Source organism: Buceros rhinoceros, unplaced genomic scaffold (genome assembly GCF_000710305.1).
Source record: "Buceros rhinoceros silvestris isolate BGI_N320 unplaced genomic scaffold, ASM71030v1 scaffold12219, whole genome shotgun sequence".
Lineage (NCBI taxonomy): Eukaryota > Metazoa > Chordata > Aves > Bucerotiformes > Bucerotidae > Buceros > Buceros rhinoceros.
In genome coordinates this window covers 31,132-51,762 of record NW_010430969.1, presented here as the reverse complement: position 1 = coordinate 51,762, position 20,631 = coordinate 31,132, and the positions used below count along the sequence as shown (strand labels likewise).

Genomic DNA, 20,631 nt, shown 5'->3' with positions numbered 1-20,631 from the left:
CTCTTGACCTCTGGAGATTCTGTGTTTTTGATGGTAGACTTTGAGAAGACAGTGGGGAGAGGAAGTAATACGTGGTGAAATTTGAGGTGACGTTGATCAGGATGCAAATCCCGATGTTATGGCAGAGACCGTAGAAACAAAATATTTCCGGGTTAGGAACAATACAAGAGGGACAGCATAATCTCCAGTTGCTAAGTATGTAAATGAACCTTTACTTTACCTAGCTTTTTGAGATTGGAATGTAGTTTGACAGAAGAGAACTCTGCCTTTCCTCCAGGTGTACAGAGGTACCTATAAATAGGTGCCTATAAAACTCTCTTGTTAAGAGAAAATTAAATATCAGTTTTCAGGTTGTAAGCTGCTGTTTCTGAAATGGTCAGCTCCAAACTTTGTGTTGCTATGATTTCAAGCATCAACTCCTTGTTTCCTTTAAAAAGTGAAATTCTTTAGTGCTCAGATCCTATGGCACTATAACAGATCTGCACACTCATGTTGGTCTTCCTATTACTTTTTCCCTTCTGTTGCAGTCTTCCCAACTTTGTGTTTTGTCAGACAGCTATTCATCAAATCAATATTACTGAGTTGCTGAGCTAAAAAGCTTACTGTAGTAGAGAAGAGGTTGGCTGGGATAAAATCCCAGGTCATAGAATGGTTTGGGTTGGAAGGAACTTTAAAGATCATCTAATTCCAACCTCCCTGCTATGGGCAGGGACACCTTCCACTGGACCAGGTTGCCCATCTAACCTAGCCTTGAACACTTCCAGGGATGGGGCATTCACCACTTCTGTGGGCAACCCGTTCCAGTGTCTCACCACCCTCACAGAGAAGAACCTCTTCCTTATACTAATCTAAATCTACCCTCTTCAGTTTAAATCCATTACTTCATGTCCTATCACTACATGCCCTTGTAGAAAGTCCCTCTCTGGCTTTCTTGTAGGCCCTCTTTAGGTACTGGCAGGCTGCTATAAGGCCTCCCTGGAGCCTTCTCTTCTCCAGGCTGATGAACAACCCCAATTCTCATCCTGTCTTTGTGTGGAAGATGCTTCATCCCTCTGATCATCTTCATGGCTGTCCTCTGGACTTGTGCTAAGATGTCCATGTCTGCCTTATACTGGGGGCACCAGAGCTGAAAGCAGTACTCCAGGGGGGTCTCACAAGAGCAAAGTAGATAAATGGTTTGTTGTGAGTTGAAGCTAACAAGCCTTTGATGTACTGAACTGATGCTCTGCGTTTGCTTTTGGTGTCTTTGCACCGAGCTACCTAGTATGTCTATAATACTTGCCTGATTTTGTTTCTCTTATCTGTAGCTGTTGGTTAGCTAGGATGATGGTAAGTTGTCTACACAGAGCTTCTGCTATTACACTCTTCTTGCTAGGAAGCTGCTGCGGGTGAAAACAGTGACTCCCAGGCATGTTGGGATCTCTCAGCTCTTACAGGAAAACATTGTTCTCCAACTTCAAAAAACATATGTTTCTTATGTGTGTTCTGTGGTCAAGTGCTACCATCACATAAATACTTCTTATTGTTTGTGACTGTAACTATATGGCAACCCTAACATGTGCAGCACAAGTATATGTCAGAAAGACAAAATGTTAAACCACAAATTCCGATAGAAGAAATTGAATGTTTGCTGTTTTGTTAGTGTTGGTATGAAGTAAACTGCCCATCAGCTGGAGACAAGACACTTGTAAAATGCTTTAAAACAACTTAGTACTGTGAAAAAGAAATAATCAACGAAGCAATTGAAAAAATGGTGCAATGGATATTCTGCTTATTCTTTTGATGGTTTTTTGCCCTGTGGTAGAAGTGTTGTCTGAAACTTGCATGTACTCACTGATGCATCAGTAACTTTCAGTGAAACAGTTCTGATAGAATTGCCTTTAGTTGGGTATAGTACTAAGCATGGAGAGGTTAGAAGAATGTCTGGGAACTTGATTACTGAAGTCGTTCTTGGTATAGAGAAACAGCGGGAGGAAAAATGCAATTCAGTGTCCTGCCTACATAAAAGTTGATGTGTTGAAGTGTTTTGTGTTAATTTATTTCCATGTCAGTATTGGAAAAGAGTTGCTTGAGAGAATTGGGGAAGCATTATTTCACTTACTGCCTTATTTTCAAGATCTTTAAATCCGTTGAGTAAGACTGCACTTCCATTTTGATGTTTCATTGAGGTTTGGTTTTAGGAATGTGTAATGGAGTTTTCAACTGCATTGCAGTTTGGCAAGTGTATCTTTGTAAATCACGGCTATTTCAGTGGTGAGTTAACTAGCCTCTGTTTTCTCAAGGGATATTTCTAACTCTCAAGCTGGTGTACTTTCACTTTCAGCTATTTTTCTTTGGCCTGGCTTTGATTTCTACAAATTTTAATTTCAGGGGTTTTGAATCTGTGTGTTTAAATAGTTTCACAAGGTCATACACTTTTTTAATGTACTGGCTGAAATGCTGCTTCTATATTGCTAGGTTGTTACACAAACAGATAACTGTGCTTTCTAAATGTGGTTTCATTAATCAGCTCAAAAGGAGAAATTAACAGCAATATCTGTATAAAGCTCATTTTTTTTAATTTTGTCTCAAAGTTGTATTTTCATGGTCTTTGCAGGCATCAGAAGGTGTCACCTTCATTGGACCTGACACACATGCTATTCAAGCTATGGGAGACAAGATTGAAAGCAAATTGTTAGCCAAGAATGCAAAGGTCAACACAATCCCTGGCTTTGATGGAGTAGTCAAGGTGAGAAATCATTTAATTAATGTCTGCCCACTGCAGGAACAGTGTTTAAATCCCAGTACAGCTGTGGAAGATCTGATGCAGAATGTAATTGTAATTTCACTTTCTTTTTCAATAAGATGTAAAAATACCTACGCCTTTTTTAATTACTAGCAAGAGAGCTATGGAGAAGTCCTTCATAATAAATGATGCATTAAGGACTGCTTCTGTGGAGTCCCTAAAAATGTTTTGCTTCAAATTTAATATGAAGGCAGGTAAATGTGTTAAATATCAGGTGTGGATTCGACTATCCACACGTGTCTCAGGTCTTCTTGTTGACCAAGATCTTGACAGTCCTAAGTTAACAGAGATTTTTATACTATAAAGTTTGAAGTTTCCATTTTACGCTCCATGCTGATGGCGTAAATTTCCATGTGTTGCAAAACTTGGGCTGAGGATAGGGGGAAGTTGGTAGTTTTTTGTCTGAATCCACAGCTAGTGTTCTTCCTGGGATTTTAGAAGGAATGATTTCCAACAGTTTTCTAAAAACATTTCAGTTGTTTCTTTATATTTTGTCAGGTGAAATAAAGTATGTTTTGGTTTTGTTTCATTTTCTGCTGTAGTGATTAAGTATTGGGCTCATAAGCTTTCCCGTGAGACTTTATTGTCTGTTCAAGTAAATAAGCTTTTTTCATTAAAACGTTCATTGTATACACCCAAAACTTTGGTGTATTACAAAATGTTGACCTTTTGGGTTAAAATCTTTTATGTCTGACATGTGAAGTTAAATTTTTTTTCAGATAAAATTTGAATAAAACTTCTCGTTGTGTGAATAAGTGAAAAGTTTTGTTTCAACAACACCTGAATGTAGTGAAGGGAAAGCTTTTCAGGTTTTATTTATGACAATTGATACTGACCTCTGATCATCATAAATCTTATTTACATGATGAAATAGAAAGTGCCAAGATAATTGGGAACAACTGAATATGCTGATGGAATGCAGACTGTTCTTTTCAAGGAGCACCTACACTAGGGCAATGGCGTTCAGCTTGGTGTTAGCTAAGCTGGATTTTAAACTGTTGGGGGGGGGGAAAACCAACCCTGACTGAGAAAGGTGAATAGAGTGCAAAGGGTCTAAGCCTCCTCAAGATTATGTTCTGGTGAGGATGCCTGGATAACTCAGCTAGTGAGAGTGAATGATAAAATCACGAAATAGCTGAGGTCAAAATGCACAAGAGAATTCTTCAGTACTCATGATGGTGTAATGCCTGGCAGTGAGGTATGCTGCAAAAGGTAAAAGTGCAAAGACTTGCTTCTCTTCTGGAGTGGTCTGTATGTGTGTTAGGCTGGCATTTGTTGCAATGCTGAAGTTCGGCAGTGGTAAGTTGAATGCAACATTCCTTCAGGTGTTTATTGCATGTTTTAGCAGTCCTCGTTATGTGGTTCTTTAGCACATGTAAGATGTAACAGCAGCCGAGCTATTGTGCGTAAGATCCTCTGTTCTGTCTGATAATACTGTATGTTCTTCTAGAAATGCTGAAAATGACTTCTGGAAAAACATCTAATTAGAAGATAACGTTGAACTAATCATCGAAACCCCACAAAAATTTACTAATGCAAAATCAAATACTTAATGTTGGTTCTTATCACTGTGTAGAGCTAAAACATATGTAAGAGTCTGTTATTCTGCTAAAACAGAGAAACAAGCCTGGCAAAGTAGGATACCGGTTAATGAACAGATAGCCATATAAACAGTAAAGTTGAGCTACTCATGTGTATGCACTTGTTTGAGACCTTTAAGAGCGATGGTTTTTGACAATTATCTGAAGTTCCTGACAAACTGAAAGAACGTAAGTGAACTGTTTGGCAGTTGGCTATATGCAAAGATAGTCTTAACACAAAATGAACTGGAACGCAGGATTGAGTTGACAACTCCAATCCTTAGCTATTGAAGGGAACTATGCAGTAGTTGCTTAATCCTGAAGTGTCTCTGTCATATCAATTTCACATACCTCAGCCTTGCACTAGTTCTCATTGTCTGAAGTGTTGATGAAAAAGAACATGAGATTAAAAAAACCCAAAAAACAAACCACCCTGCAGTGTACCCACCTAATAAGAAAAACGAGGAGTCCACAGACATTGCCAGTGTTTCCATCAGAAAAGGAAGATGAAAATTTTGGGTTAACCAGTGCTTTGGTTGCCAGATCTAGAAATAAAACTTCTAATAAGGATATTCCCATCCTTGCTATGGATTTGATTGTGTGCCTGTGTTTGTCCCCTGATCTCCTTCTGGTGAAAATGTGTCTTTTGCTCAGATGAATACTCAAGTGATTAGGTCATACAGGATGCCTGATCTTTGGTTTAGAGCTTGATGTGCTATTTTGACAATTCAACTAAGACAGGAAGGGCAAAACTGTGATACCAGGGACCATCAGAAGAGTAACACAGGAATTTTAAACTGTGTAAGATTTCTGCTATTCTGTGGGAGACTCATTTTGGTCACAGAGTTCTGAAGCTTTCAAAATTTGAGGGCTCGTTTTCTTGAAAAATTGTAAAGGTCTCAGGAAGGAGTTAATTATCTGCTTAGTACTTGAGTTGAGCAGGCTTCATCTTTAGTTGTAGTCTAATAAACCTGGAAGAAAACTGCATTCATGCCTCTGACAATGCCAGAAATTAAGAAAGATCAATTGCACATATTCTTTGTGCATGAATAGTTAAAGCAAACAGAGTAAAAACTACTGGGGCTTCGTTATTCAACTCAGGACTGCACTGAAAATCTTTATTACTTGAAGAGCTGTCTTTATCCAGCACTTGTCTAATAGTTGCTTAGTGCTTATACACACTTATATAGACACTGAAGTTGCTCAGCTTTGGTAGTAACATCTTGAAGTTGCGTGCAGAAAAATGCCCAGTGAGTAGAAATTAAATTAGAAAAAATTTGAGAGGAAAGCCCTTCAACAATATACTTAAGGACTTGGAAGGATGAAGAGGAGGATGCTTAGACACAACTAAGTGTTCTCATTCAGGCAAATACTGCAGCAGATACGAAACTGAGAATGGAAGGAGGTGCAGTGAGAGTGGAGAGGGTAGTTTGACAGAGTAATTTTCTTCCTCATCCTGGGTCAGTTTCTCAGTTGGCTGGGACAAGGCTTATCCAGTCTTACAACATAAGGAACCTGAGACTGGTGCTGTCAGCTAGAGAGCAAACAGAAGTGTTCAAAGGTGGTTAATTTCAAAATCTGTAACTACAGTTTTCCTAAAACCAGAAGGGGAGAGATAGTGCTAAATGGTGTCTTAATCAAAAGAATCAGTGTTCATCCATGTGAGTGATGGCCGTACTAAAGTTCGAGCTCAGAAGATGTGTTGTCTGTAAATGAGTAAAGAGGAATAAGTGACAAGAAAGTGGAGGTTGAGTAATGAGTATAAGGAGATGCTGTGGTGAAAAATTGGTGAAGGAATGGCAAAAGAAGAAAGTTTTTTATATATATATGTATTGTTTCACTGCATACAGCCGGTTTGGTTTCATGGCTGGTAGAACACAGCTGGATGTAGACTCAGAAGATTAATGCCTCTGGGTGTCTACTTGATTTCACTGATGTCAGTAGACATGTTGAAGGTTTATAGCAAGGCTGTGAATTTACTTAAGTTTCAGGTCTGTGTTTTGGCTGTAGTCTCCCATTAGGGTGTTGATAATGATCACTGTATTGCTGGAGAGGTTGTTGGAGACTAGACATGAACTGGAGGTTCTCTGAGCCCAGCATCCTCAACCATGAAAACTTATGTAGTTATTCATAATTAATACAATGTTTTACAGCTCTAGGAGTCTCTTAAACAGCTTTATCCTGGCACTACTCCATATCAGAATAGCTTCGCTTTTTTGTCTCCACCTGCTGGTACCTGGCAGAGAGGCATGAACATGAAATTCTGAGGTTAGAAATTCTTATGGTGAATGAGTATTTTATGTCTCTTTAACTTGAAATCAGCCATTTGTATAAACACTGACATCTTTTTATAACTCTTAATGATTTTTACAAACTTGTACCACTATTGGATTTTTTATTTGTACAATAAAAGATGTGCTAAAATTATTTCTTTACGGTCTCATTTATTTCAGGAGAATGCTACTGCAGCTAAAGTGTTTTTAGAGAAAGCAGCAGTAAATAATTGAACTTCTGCTTTAAAGAATAAAAAATGCTTTTAGTACCAATGTGGTTTTGTATATTTTGCACATATAGACTTGTGTTATGCAGTGTCATAGTGTTCAGTTTTTTATCTATTGTAAGTTCTTTGCACCAAAAATCTAAAATAACTGACCTAATTTTTGAGTACTCAAACTGCTGCTGTCTATATATAATCTGCAAGGGAAATGCATGATACTAAAACTTACTTTCTTGGGGAAAAAGATCAAAAGACTTACCAGAGATTTCAATATGTCAGTGTTTGTTAATTTTTGTTCATTAGTTTTTCCTCTTTAAAGCCCAGCATATTTTTGTTTTCTATTTCAGAAATGCTCTTTCAACGCTAAGAAATTTGAGTATTCGTTGATTATTATTTTTTTTAATCTTAGAGTTTGGGTTCTAATACATTAGAACTGTAAAAAACAGACGTTGAAACAGTGTAAATTAATAACTGTGCTGGGCAGATGACTTCGGCTCAAGCCAAAACTGAGACAATTAGCGCTACTGATACGATGTCGCTTATTACTTAAAGTTGTTGTGTGCCTGTATAAAAATACAGTGGCAGTGAAAAGTTCCCCTGTAATGATTTGCAGTGTGTCTTCCTGTGGACTGCAGTGTATCAGTTAGCCACTTGTTTGCAGGTAACTAAGTGAAAAAAAATTACCCTGTTTGCTTCCCTCCTTCTTAATTCTATTTTGCAAATATATGAGTGAATTTGCAAGAGAAAAGAAATGCAAAAGTTTCCTTCTCGGCTGTAATCGTAGCTCTTCATCAGTCATCACTCTTCCTGCATTTTGTTCAAGAGGCTCTAATTGTCTGCATTTGGCAGGTTTAACACTTCCTGACAGAGAGGCTATTAAGGGGAAGTATTCTCGCATAACTGTCACAGGCAGGAACAAAGAACCTTCAAACTCAATGTGTGGAAACCACTAACATTCTTAAATGACCCTTTTCATGCATTTTATCCCTTTAAGCTTAAATTTGGAGGGTGCAGGGTCATGGAAAGCAGCAAGGTGTAATAAAACAGTAAACCCTGATTTTTCTTTTTTTTTTGGGGGGGGTGAGTTTGTGAGATTTATCTCTTAACTTAAACAATTGTTATTTGGAAAAATCTCATTAACAGATGTGACTGGAGTAAAAAGACTTAAAACTGATGTTGCTTTCAGGACTGCTTTGAACTTAACAAGCACCGATTTGTGGAGCAGACTAGCTAATGAAAGGAAATTAAATTTTCTGACAACTTCCCCTGCCAGCCCCCTTACTCTTCATGGGGCTGTTACTAGGTACTAAAGACTTTTAAAGAGGATTTTGGTTTGTTATTGGACATAAATGAACCAGGTATGAACATTTCTTATGTATTTTTTTTTAAAGTTCTGACCTGGGTGCTTTTAAAAGGGATTGCCTTGAAAGCTTTAAAAATATCAGGTTTCATTTTAATGTTCATAAGTCAGACCCCATAGTTACAGGCATACTTAGCAGCTGGTGGTTTCCAGACATTACTGCCTTCCGTACGAGTTTTTTGATGCATGTCACGGAATAGTATAAATATTAGTGAATTTGGATGGAATTTTCAAACTTAACCTGTGCAGCTGTAATTTAATGCTTTTCCTAGTATTGTGTAAGGGAAATATATTGCTCTCAGTAGAAGAAACCAGAATTAACTACTGCGGGAGAAGAGATTTAGTTATTAAAAAGCAAACAATCAAAGTATTTTTTATTCTCTAGGTTTTCTCGTACTTTTTTCTGTACGAGGGTACAGAAATATGAGTCAGCTGAAGCAATAGGTGGCATCAAGAAAACAATTTTTCTAATTGTCATACACTGGTAGGGTACAGTCTCTTAGATGGAAACCAATTACGTGAATCTTCTCATTTCAGATACAGTTTAAAATGATGCATTTAGGGCTTATTCTGTCTTTAGAATGAAAACTTACAGACGTGAAATTCTTTGTGTTCGTTCTTCAGTAGACAACATTTTTGTCTTTAAAGAAGTTCTGCGAGATTTCTTGCAAACCTGAGTCACTCCCAAACAATAGAGAATCAACTCCCCCTACTGACAACAACCAGCAAAACACAAGAAATACTTGAGGACAGAAACGAGCTGGCAGTGGAGAAACTTTAACGATCTGATTTATGGCCCATTATTGATTGTAAACTTCTAAATTCTAGCATAAAATTCCTACAACTGCAGAAAATGATTTTGCGATTCTGGTTGTGTTTCCTGTCAGCTGATTCCTCGTTGCTTTGAGTTTCTCAGTATACTAATGATGAAGTAGAATTTACATTCCACTTATGGTATTAATTTTACATTCCTCTGGCTGAAAAGGGTCAGAAGGTTGTAAAATCAAACATTAAATGAATCAGAGGAGACAGTAGTGCAATATATGACTGCCCTCAGGACATAGTGCAATGGCTGATGGGATTAATGTTGGGTCTCATTTCCTGCTTTTACAGGATGCAGATGAAGCTGTCAGAATTGCAAGGGAAATTGGTAAGTTCTTAAATTAGCTATGGTGGGATTTGTGTGCCTCACAGCAGACATGGTTGACTAAATTGAATGTGTAATAAGTAATCCCTATAGAACAAATAATGTTTTAATAGTTTTTAAGTTCCCTGTTGCCTATAGGGCTGGAAGAATCGAGGCATTAACGCCCTGTCTCTTAAATCATCACATTTTAGCTTTACAAACTGGACTTTACAGAACAAGTGCAGCCATGATTTGTGGAATGCGGTAATGAGTAGCTTGCTAAAGGAGTTATTTCAAAATATATCTTCAATTGGACATGGTAGTCAGAAGTTAGGCATCGTACATTTCTCTTTATATGGAGACTGACACCAGTGGTGTTGTGATCTTCATTCTTCATCACTGTGTGGACTGCAGTTAGCTTGAATATCATCCAGAGCACCAGCCCTTCTGTCCTTTCTGGAATAAAGTCACTATTCAGCTTCTGAGTATCTTACAGAATGGTGAAAAGAACAACCAGCAAACTGGGACTTACTTAGATGAAGGTTAAGTGTAATGCGTGTTTAATGACTTTTGCCTTTTATGTACTAAAGCTTAGTATTAGGAGAAATGTTAAACCATATGCTTGAAATTACACAAGTTCTTAAATGTTTTCTAGAAGAAGAATAATGTGGTAAGAGGTTTCTTGGGAATTTTTTTTTTTTGCTTTTTAATTCTAAGAGACAATAGCCATGAGAAGCTATTTAGGTTCATCACAGGTACACAATTCAAAGCATGTGTCCATTTGTATCTGATCTAGCTACAAATACATCTCACTCGTGTCAAAAGCTATGGCTGTGCCTTATGTGTTAATTAGAAATTAGGACCTGCACTGCTGCAGATGAATTTTCATCAGTGTGACACCTTTCCATTTTGAGTTTAAGTTAGGGTTTTTATCCTGCACTGGTTAACTGCCCTGAAAGCCCTTTCTGTAGGCTTGGCTGGATTTTAGGCTGACACAACTGAAGTTAGCATTTCTGTGGATCAGCCTTTATGTCCCTATTGGGAGGTCAAGTGATTACCGATCACTGTCATGGGAGCAGAAAAAATAAGAGGTTATCAACCAAATTGGAGTATTTGGAGAACTGTAAATAAAATTTGTTTTAGTCCTTTAAAAAGATATGGTATTACGACTGTTTCAGTTAAGTTTCATTTTGTTAGTCTTTCTTGCTCTACGTAAGGATTTCTCACAAGTATTTTTAAAGCACTTTTGGTTAACATAAGTTGGAAGGCATTCAGTGTCTTCCTGGATACCCTCTGAAATGTATTCTTGCTTAATTTTCTTCTGAGTTTTTCTGGTGTTCTGTTGACTGGTTCCTGTCTTTGATATCAGTAGCACTTTGGAGGTCATTATACTGAGGCAGTCTTAAATCTGTAGATATTGAAGTCAATTACAGACAGCTGGGTGGTGCTTTAGATGGCAAATTATTAAACCATTTTCATACAAAAGAGGTTTGTACTATGATGCCATGTAGTGAAAGAAAAATGTCCTTTCTAGCTTTTTCATTACCCATGTTTTGACCAGTTGATCAGTTTAAGCTTCTGTCTAATGATGACCAGTGATCAGAATAAAATGCAACGATTTGTAATTTCAAAGGATCTAAAATGTGATGAAAAGTCTTTTGTGTATATAATGCATTTGTCCTCAATATAAGGCACTTCATATGTGACTGAATGCTTTCAGATTATTTTTAATTTCACTTATCCAGAGCCTCAGTCTTCCAGGAATACTTAAGTAATTATTAAAAACAAAAGAATTAATTGTGAGTCCATGCTTAAAACCCTAAAACATTGAATAACGTTCTCTTGCTACCTGTGTTTTTTCCTGCTTCTCCCTGCTATGTTCTGGCCAAAGATCCAGTAGTAGTGGAGCATGGCACTTCAGGGTTGAGACATTGCCTTTACCTGTTTTAGTGACTGTTATTTATGGATACAAATTTTGTACAGGAGTAAAACCTAACTTTTGCCCCTTATCTGAGATGTTCTCTCCTAAGCTGTCAAAAGAGAATGTGACAAAGATACTAGGCTAAATTAGGAACTGGATGAAGTTCAGGCCCAAATTGCTGTATAGGCTCCTTTCTATAGTCTCTCTCTTCTATTTGTTTCTGTGGGCTGCTCTTCTCTTGTGAACCTTTCTGTAGTGCTTGATCACATCGGCTCTTTTCCCATGCTACTTTTAAGTCTGTCTGTAAGTTGTACATTAAGAACTGCTGGCTGCTTGATTTCTGAAGTATCGATGAAACTCCAGAAAGTTTTACTCCAGTTTGAAAGGATTGAACAACTATAAAGTGCAGGTAGTTAAACTAAATGAAAGTCTTTACAAAGCTGAAGAGGTGAAAAACATGATTTTTGACGTGTTTCATTTTACATAAGTTTTGTTAGTACAAGCTTTTCAATAATGGATTCAGATTTATGGTATTCAGTTTTTTTCTTACTACTCACCTGTTTGGGTAAAAAGAAAAGTGCAAGATCACAGTGTTTTCTGTGATACATAATATCTGAGCAGCACAACTTTTAAGGTTTTTTAAATGTACTGTACCAGAGGAGTTGATAAGATACATGTTTTTTAATGAATCTCCTGCTAATAGTTAATGAAGATCTCCTGATTATTTTTTGCTAGTAATTTAAAAAAAAAAACTATCACAGTCTTAGCTTATTTTCAGCAGTAACAAAGGAACAAAATTTTGTCCTAAAGAAATGTGAGCCTAAAAGCTCAAATGCCTTTAGTCATAAATCACTTCGTTACTTGGGAATAATTCATTCAGTTTTTTTTTTTTTTTTTTTTTTTTTTTTTTGGTATAAATGAGTTGGAGAAGACAACCTTTCTTGGCTTCAGAAATCACTGCACTGACAGCTAAGTCTTGAGAAGAAAAATCTCTCCTCTCCTTCGAAACAAAGTGTTTTAATAAACGCAGTTATTGTCTACTGGCATTATTGGACATGTGGTCAGTTGTCATGTTCCTCTTGCCAACTGAACAAAGTTTGAACTTCTGTCTAATTGTTCCCCGCTGTTAGGCTACCCTGTCATGATCAAGGCCTCAGCAGGTGGTGGTGGGAAAGGCATGAGAATCGCTTGGGATGATGAAGAGACCAGGTGAGATGCTGTCCAAAAGCTTGCCTTGATGAATGCTGCAGTTACTAAAGTCCCATTAAGCCACTGTGAGCTGACAGTTGAGCAGATATGAAATGTTAGACAGAGAAACTGGATATTGTTTGGTTTTATCCTTCTTATATGGAGAGTGGTATACTTTGGGAGTTGCATGTGTCTATTTAAAATTAATTTTTGCAAAAACCCTATAAAACATAGTCCATTAATTTGAGTAAAAACCCAACACTTACAACTGCCTTTAGTCTGACACTGTAAATTTGACTGTAAATAACATTTTGCTTTATGCCTTTCAGAATGCTCATATATTAATTGTCTGTGTGTTAGGCAGGATATTTATTTGACCTGATTCTCAAACATTAATGCATGCCATTAGTTCTGTTAAAGTTGATGAGACTGATTATTCATGTGTGGAAACACATACGGTGTTTCCAGAAGGTGCTCTAATAAATTGTGTACTTCTGTGTTTAAAATATTTGTCTCAGCAAACTATTGTGCTTTTGCCTGTTTGAAACAATGTTTGTTTGAACACAGACGTTTTCATGTCTCTTAATGGTTGTCTGAATCCTGAATGCTTCATGATGCTTTGTTACTGACTTGAAGTTTTACAAGCCGTTCTCCGCTGATATCCTGGCAGTGAGGAGCCTGGTCTCAACCCTATGAGCCACTGAAAAATGTGGTTTGAGATTTTTTTTTTGTGACAAAAAGCCTATTTGATCCAAAATTAGATAACCTAAATTTTCCTTTCTACATGGAGAGGAGCACATATGGAATCAACTCAAAAGTATGCTCAAATTTTCATTAGTTTTAGTCCCTTGCAAGATCTCCTTGTCATTTATGTTCCCTGCTAAATTTTTGTTTGTCAAAACCTAAAAACTGGAAAAAAAAAAACAGTGAAAGGCTAGCAGTTAAATTTTAAAGAAAACATGGAGTTTTTTGTACCTTGCTGCTTCTAGTCCGTTTATATTAAAATCTAAATAGGAAAATTTTTGTACATTAGAATGAAGATCTAAAATAACCTGCTTTCTTACAAGGATGCTTTGTTTTCACTGATTTAGGATCCAAAATTACTACCTTGATCTCATTCAGGCAGCAATTGCATCTGCTGGACTTGATAGGAAGGCATTCCTTTCTTGTTTTATTCAGGATTAAAGGAACTCGATAAAAGTAACTGTTTAAAAATCGAAAACTGGATCTAAACTCACAATTGCTAATACGTTTTGGAGAAAAGTTGCGGTTACTGTTTGGAAAGTCTCTTGACAGAGCTGACTGATATGAACAGAAACTAGCTAGAGATTTTTGTTCTGTATGTTTGCATACAAAATTAATTTAGCGATATTACTTTGACCTAGTGATAGTTAATGATGATAATTTGAGATGCTTTCCTTGATCGTGGAAAGCCTTTGAAGTACCATTCAGCTCCTTATTATTTGCCAGTGGTGTCCTTACGATAATCCTTTTGGGTAGTTTTGCAAACCTTGTCTTTACGGTGTAATTTTAGGGTAATATCTAAAAGATGCTAAGAGAAAGAACACCTAGACTGAGTCATGGATCAGCACTAGTTACTGATCCTGTATCAAACAGAAATGGTTATTTTAACATTTAGAGGTAGGCAGCAATGAAGGCAAAACTAAGCTGGCAAAATACTTGTTGCTGGAAGAGGAAAGTGAGATTGAGAAGATAAGAATAGATTTACTTTGCATTTACATATGAAGTAGAACATTCGGGTTTCTCTTAAAGTCTGTGTTGAAGAAATCTATGAAGTTGTAAAAGATTTGTTGTACATATCCATTAATTGTGTTATGGAACTAGGATTGTTCTTCATGTGGCTGAAAAACATCTGACCAAGTGTTTTAAAGGGGACTCAACTTGTTACTGACAAAACAATGTATGTGATAGTTTTAATATTTTAAAAAGTAGTTGACCTCATTATCATCTCGCTGCATCCAAATCCACGTAATCCTAAAAACTTCACTAATTTTCAGCTATGGGCAGACTGAAAAGTCAGTACCTGAATGGTGTTTTGTATTTCGGGGTTCATAGATGCGAGATGTGTGAAGAATTAATAATATTTAGTTTGTAAACTTGCTTTGGCTTTGTCACATGGGATTAATTCCAAATGCTAGTTAAAGCCCTTGGAAACTAGTTTTATTTGAAATTCCAGTTTTTTTCAGGATATTTAAAAACTTTTCTTGTCTCAGCTGGCTATGCATAGGATTAAAAAATCTTAAATGTAATTTGTAGTTTGACAGAAAGTATGAAGTGTGGAGTATGAGAGGACAGCGCTTTGAAAATCTGAAGAGTATTCCTGTCACAGGCTAGGGCTGGTCCAGTCACTAAATGAATGACATGCTCTGTATTACCCACTTCTCCCTCCACAAAGGGGAAGCGAAAGGAAATAAGAGACAGGCTTGTGGAGTGGAAAAGAAAAATAAAACTGCTTTAATGAGAATAATAATAAAATTAAATATACAAATACATACACTACCAATACTGAACCCAACCTCCCTGATGGCAACCATGTCACAGTCACCGCTAATGCTGCGGGGCAGGCACTGGGGAAGGCCCAGACTGAGCTCAGCAGCAGATGGGAACTGGATGCAGGAGCTGGATTCTGGAACTGGATACAGGAATGCACGGATTGAGATGGAAGGCAAAACAGACAGAACCCACCTTGGATGCTGGCCATTGAAGAAGAGAGTGAGAGAGAGACACCCTTGTGATCCCTCAGCTTTATACCAAATATGATGTCTATGGGCTGGAACACGTTGGTCAGTGCAGGGTCACCTGTCCTGTCCGCTCCTCCCCACAGGTGCAGCCTCTCACTCACTGCACCCCCACCGTGTCACACAGGATTTAGCAGTGACCTTGGGCTGCACAGGAGCAAGTATCAGCAAGAGCCTTTCTGCACCCCAACCCCTGGCAGTGACTGCAAACATCAAGAGTTTTCACTGCTAGGAGCAGACACTGTCTGCAAAAACACTCCGTTAACTTCAGAAAGCGCCGTCACTTAGAGACTGAGCTGGAAAGTAAAATCACTGAACAGAATGAGTTCTGTTCTAACTCAAACCAGGACAGTTCCCTATTACAAGCCTTTATTTCCTTCCCAAAACAGCGCATTTGGCCTGTCAGACTGTTCTGTAAAAATAGGTTTGGCATCCTTGGTTTGTCCTGCACAGGTATGTGCTGTAGGAAGTGTTCAGGTTAAGGGAAGGAGTCAACTGGATGAGTGAAAAACAGTATTTCCTAAGAAAACTGTTGGTCCCGCCCCACTTTTTTTAAAACAAAGATTTTGATGCCAGCTGCATGTGTAAATGTAAAATGTGATAAGATCATTTTAGTTTTTCTGAATTTGGAGTCAAGCTGAAGCAGTGCGTATTGGTTCTTGAGTGTAAAATCAAACAATATTTTAGTATTTATTGGTTACTTTACCAGTCATGGTTTTAGAGGGATTCTACTGTACTAATTGTTATGAACTTACATGGCTTTTTTAATTCTGGCCTTGACAAGAAAAGACTATTTTTAACTATTTCTTGATACTGGAAACTCTAGTCTTTTGTAAGTATCTGGTTGTCTCCAAAGAAAAGTCATTATTATAATTAAAGCAACTATGCTGATCTCGGGGGTGGAGGCAGAAAGTTGGGATGAACTGTTTCACTTGAGACAACCATAAGAAAGCTTTGTGACAAGATCATAGAATGGTTTGGGTTGAAATGGACCTTAAAGATCATCTAGTTCCAAGCCCCCCTGCCATGGACAGGGACAACTTCTGGTGGGTCAGGTTGCTCAAACCCCCATCCAACCTGGCCTTGAACACTTCCAGGGAAGGGACATCCACCACTTCTTTGGGCAGCCTGTTCCAGTATCTCACCACCCCCCTGTCATAAAGAATTTCTTCTTTATACCTAATCTAAATCTTCCCTCTTTCAGTTTGAAACCATTACCCCTCTCCTATTGCTACACTCCCTGGTAAAGAGTCTGTTGCTCTTTTTCCTGTAGGCACCCTTTACATATTGACAATCTGTGATAGGGTCTCCCTGGAGCCTTTGCTTCTCCAGGCTGGACAATGCTCAACCCCCCATCCAACCTGGCCTTGAACACTTCCAGGGAAGGGACATCCACCACTTCTTTGGGCAGCCTGTTCCAGTATCTCACCACCCCCCTGTCATAAAGAATTTCTTCTTTATACCTAATCTAAATCTTCCCTCTTTCAGTTTGAAACCATTACCCCTCTCCTATTGCTACACTCCCTGGTAAAGAGTCTGTTGCTCTTTTTCCTGTAGGCACCCTTTACATATTGACAATCTGTGATAGGGTCTCCCTGGAGCCTTTGCTTCTCCAGGCTGGACAATCCCAACTCCCTCAGCCTGTCCTCATAGGGGAGGTGCTTCATCCCTCTGATCATCTTTGTGGCCTTCCTCTGGACCTGCTTGAGCAGATCCGTGTCTGTCTTATGCTGGGCTCCCAGAGCTGGGTACATTACTCCAGGTGGGGAGCAGAATAGAGGCGGAGGGGAGTCATCTCCCTTGATCTGCTGCTCATGCTGCTTTCTACAGAGCCCAGGATGAATTGGCTTTCAGTGCTGCAAGTGCATGTTGCAGCTCATACTCAGTTTTTCATCCACCAACACACCCAAGTCCTCCTCCACAGGCTGATCTCAATCCTTTTATCCCCTTGCCTGTATTGATACTGGGGTTGTCCTGACTTGTTCAGGACCTTGTACTTGGCCTTGTTGAACCTCATGGCGTTCATATGGGCATGCTTCTTGAGCTTGTCCAGGTCTCCATGGATGACATCTCTTCTCTCCAGCCTATTGACCACACCACACAGCTTAGTTTTGTCAGCAAATTTGCTGAGGGTGTGCTTGATCCCATTGTCTGTGTTGCTGACAAAGATGCTGAAGAGCACCAGTCCCAATACTGACCCCCCAAGGAACACCATTCATCACTGCTCTCTACTTGGGCATTGAGCTGTTGACTACAACTCTTTGAGTGCCAGTATCTGGCCAATTCTTTGTCCACTGAGTGGTCTATCTTGTCTCCAATTTGGAGACAAGGATGTTGTGCAGGTCAGTGTTGAATGCTTTGTACAAGTCCAGGTAGATGATGTCAGTTGCTCTTCCCTTATCCACCAATGCTCTAACCCCATTGTTAGAAGATCAATAAATGCTTTCATATAATTTATACTTCAGTGTGAATAAATGTAGTGCAGTGAGGGAGGGGAATATTTAAAGACATTCTCTTCTCCTTATAGGATCATGCATGTTTGAAGGGACCCAGAACAGTTTGCCTAGATGATGTCTAACCCAATCCTACTTGACCAAGGGAAAGTCTTCCTTTCTCCACACTTTCTTCCCTACATCCCATGTGGCATATTAAGGTCTGGGATGAAGAGGTTAAACTGGTTCCAGAATAGTAAATTCTTGGGGCAATTCCCTTGTATTGGATTCCAGGTAGTAGATGAGCCACTAACTTTGAGCCCTATTGTTTTTTCCTGTTAAAGGAAAAAAAACCCAACCAAACACAATGAACCAACAGACATATCCACCCCAAACAAACACTTCCTCCCAACCACTAAGAAATCAAGAAAACACCCCTCCCTCTCCCAAACAAAACAAATGGCCCAAAAACCCCAGAATAAAATGGCACACACACTTAAGGTCTTGGAGACTCGGGGTTGCTTAAGGAAGATTTTGTCTACTTTGTCAGTTGAACAGGTGAACTCTTAAATTTGCACTGCAATATTACCCTTACCAGCCTCTTTCTTGATCTAGACCTTCCAGCTCTCACCCCCTTGCCCTTTCCCAAAAAGAGATGCATATATTTGACCTGCCTTTTCAAAAAAGGGCAAGCCTATCCTGCTGCATGTCTTGAAGATTGGGTAGCCATTCATTGCAGCACTGTGGTTGTGTGATCGGTCCCACCATGTCAGTTATTCTAAGGTTGTTGCAGTTCTGTGTCTCTGTGCAGGCTCCAGCTTGTTGCCTTGACCATATGTCTTTATGTGCAGCTGCCTGAGGTGAATCTCTTGATTTTTCCTTTGGTATCTCCAGGCTCTGCCTAGTGTGCAGCTCCCACAGGTGTGACCCACCCTGAACAGAGGCAATGGTGTTTTTCTGCCTGCCTTAGGCCTGGGCTGTGGTGGTCTTTCAGCCCCTCTGTTCCAAGCCCAATTTGATGTCTCCTGCAGCTGGGGCTGTGAAGTACCACATGTACTGGATGGTGCCATACCATTAGCAGTGCTCCAGCTTACTGGCTCTGTGGCTATGTGTGTCACCAGGTGGCTGACCTGGAGCAAGAGTCATTCTTGCAGCAGGCAGATATGGCCCTCTTTTCATTATGAAGCAGTCTGTCAATCTCTGAGTTGGGAAACAGCTAGTAGAGGTTAATGGAAGCACCAAATCTATGTACGGGGCTGAAAAAACATGCTGCTAAAAGTTACTGAGAACCTAAGAAAAAACCCTTAACAGTGAATCTTGCCTGAATAAATAACTTGCAACCAAAATGCTAACACCCTTCCTGCCTCACCACGCTCTGCTGTCAAAACTACCTCTACCATCTGGTCCTCCTTATGAGAAACTACCAGAAGTTATCTCCTGCCAAAGCCCCTCTTAGCTACTTTAGCTTGTTATTCTCCTTGAATACCACCTCACTTGGTATCCCTGTAGTATGGGGTCCCCAATATTGTCTAATAGACAATTAGACAATAATTGTCCTCCCACAACTCCCTGCCCATTGGTCTAGTGCATATGGTTGGCACTGGCAGACTGTGAAGAAGGCCATGTTAGTCAGCAGCCAGCGATGGGAGTGGGGAGGTCCGTGCCCCTGCCCAGGAATCTTATGACCAGAGTGCCTCTTTGAGTCATAGCACAGAGGTGTCAGTGGCGGTCGTTGTATAGGTGAGGTATACCAGCCGGAAAGATTGCATCTTGTCAAAACATCAGGGCTTGATTAGGCTGCTGGTAGCATATTGCTTATATGGTAAATGTACCTGGGCCTAGACAGGGGCAGTAAGCGCGGGTTTCCCTGTCCCAAGTTTCCCTGCACTTCTTTTCTGGGGTTAGCATGGGCAGGATGCATTTGGATTTGGTTGCACGTATCAGTACAGTTGTGCTGCGTAGGGACCATCTTCCTTGTAGTGAGGCTCTATAGGGCTGTTACTTGAGGAAATACTCCAAATACAATGCTCCAAATACAAATTATTTTCTAGCCTGAACAGCTGCGCTTTTTTTATTGTTTGTTTTTGTTTTAGATTTTTGTAAAGACCCTTGTCTGTTTGGTTAGTATGATCTCTTTAAGGAATGTGAAGTGTATTTGTGGTAATTTTTATTGCTGAACAAATGCAACTGCACAGATTTGTAAGATCTAAATAAGGTCAGAATACCTGACTGAATTAGTCATTCTTGTTATGCATAATTTAAACAGATTTACAGATGTATGGATTAGGTAATTAAGCATGTGACTTTTTTTAACAAGTATTGCAGTTTAGGTTTCTAATTAGCACATACTTCAATGAAAGAAAAACAGTCAGTTGTGCTTAAAACTGCCTGATAGAATGTTTACAAAAGGAAACAGAGCCTTTGATATAGGAGTTAAAATAGCTCTAGCTCTCTTTCAGTAAGAAACACTGTGTGTGGCTGTTTGTTACCTCACTTTGGTTTTTTTGGACGGATCAGGTAATGTACAGAATCAAATTTTGGTGTTCCTTTTTTTTTTTTAAGTATTTCAATGTATTTAAGCTAAAAATGAATTTAGGAAAAACTGTGAGTTGAGTGTAATCTCTCAAAATTATAGTATGTCTTACTCTACAATCTTGAAAATACACATCACTGTATTGTACATTTACCTATCCAATGATTCTGTTGTCTGGGTTTTGTTTTGTGGAATTGAACTAGATTCAGGAGGTGGAAAGCACAGACACTTCAACTCGCTTGAGCTGTAGTTCTTATTCTGGGTGCAAATATCAGGGCTGCTGCATTTCAGTAGTCAGTCCCACAGAAATTCACCTCCAACTTTCCATACCTATCAACATAAATAGGATTAATACACCAATTAAAGAGCCTTTAGAAAACTTCTGTGAAGCCTTTGGGTCCCTGTGTTATGGTACATTTTGCGCTGAGAAAGCTGTACATGAAATTGTTT

At 38.9% G+C, this 20,631-nt stretch overlaps 1 protein-coding gene across 1 annotated transcript in view; it reads left to right on the top strand.

Moving 5' to 3' along the window:
* The first annotated feature begins 1,323 nt into the window (after positions 1–1,323).
* Positions 1,324–20,631, top strand: part of PCCA (propionyl CoA carboxylase, alpha polypeptide) — a 49,630-nt gene continuing 30,322 nt past the window's right edge. Inside the window, exons 1-4 of the mRNA XM_010143241.1 lie at positions 1,324–1,329; positions 2,597–2,728; positions 9,336–9,372; positions 12,400–12,478. Of these exons, the coding sequence (XP_010141543.1) occupies positions 1,324–1,329; positions 2,597–2,728; positions 9,336–9,372; positions 12,400–12,478 (254 nt within the window). The remainder of the gene's footprint in view (positions 1,330–2,596; positions 2,729–9,335; positions 9,373–12,399; positions 12,479–20,631) is intronic.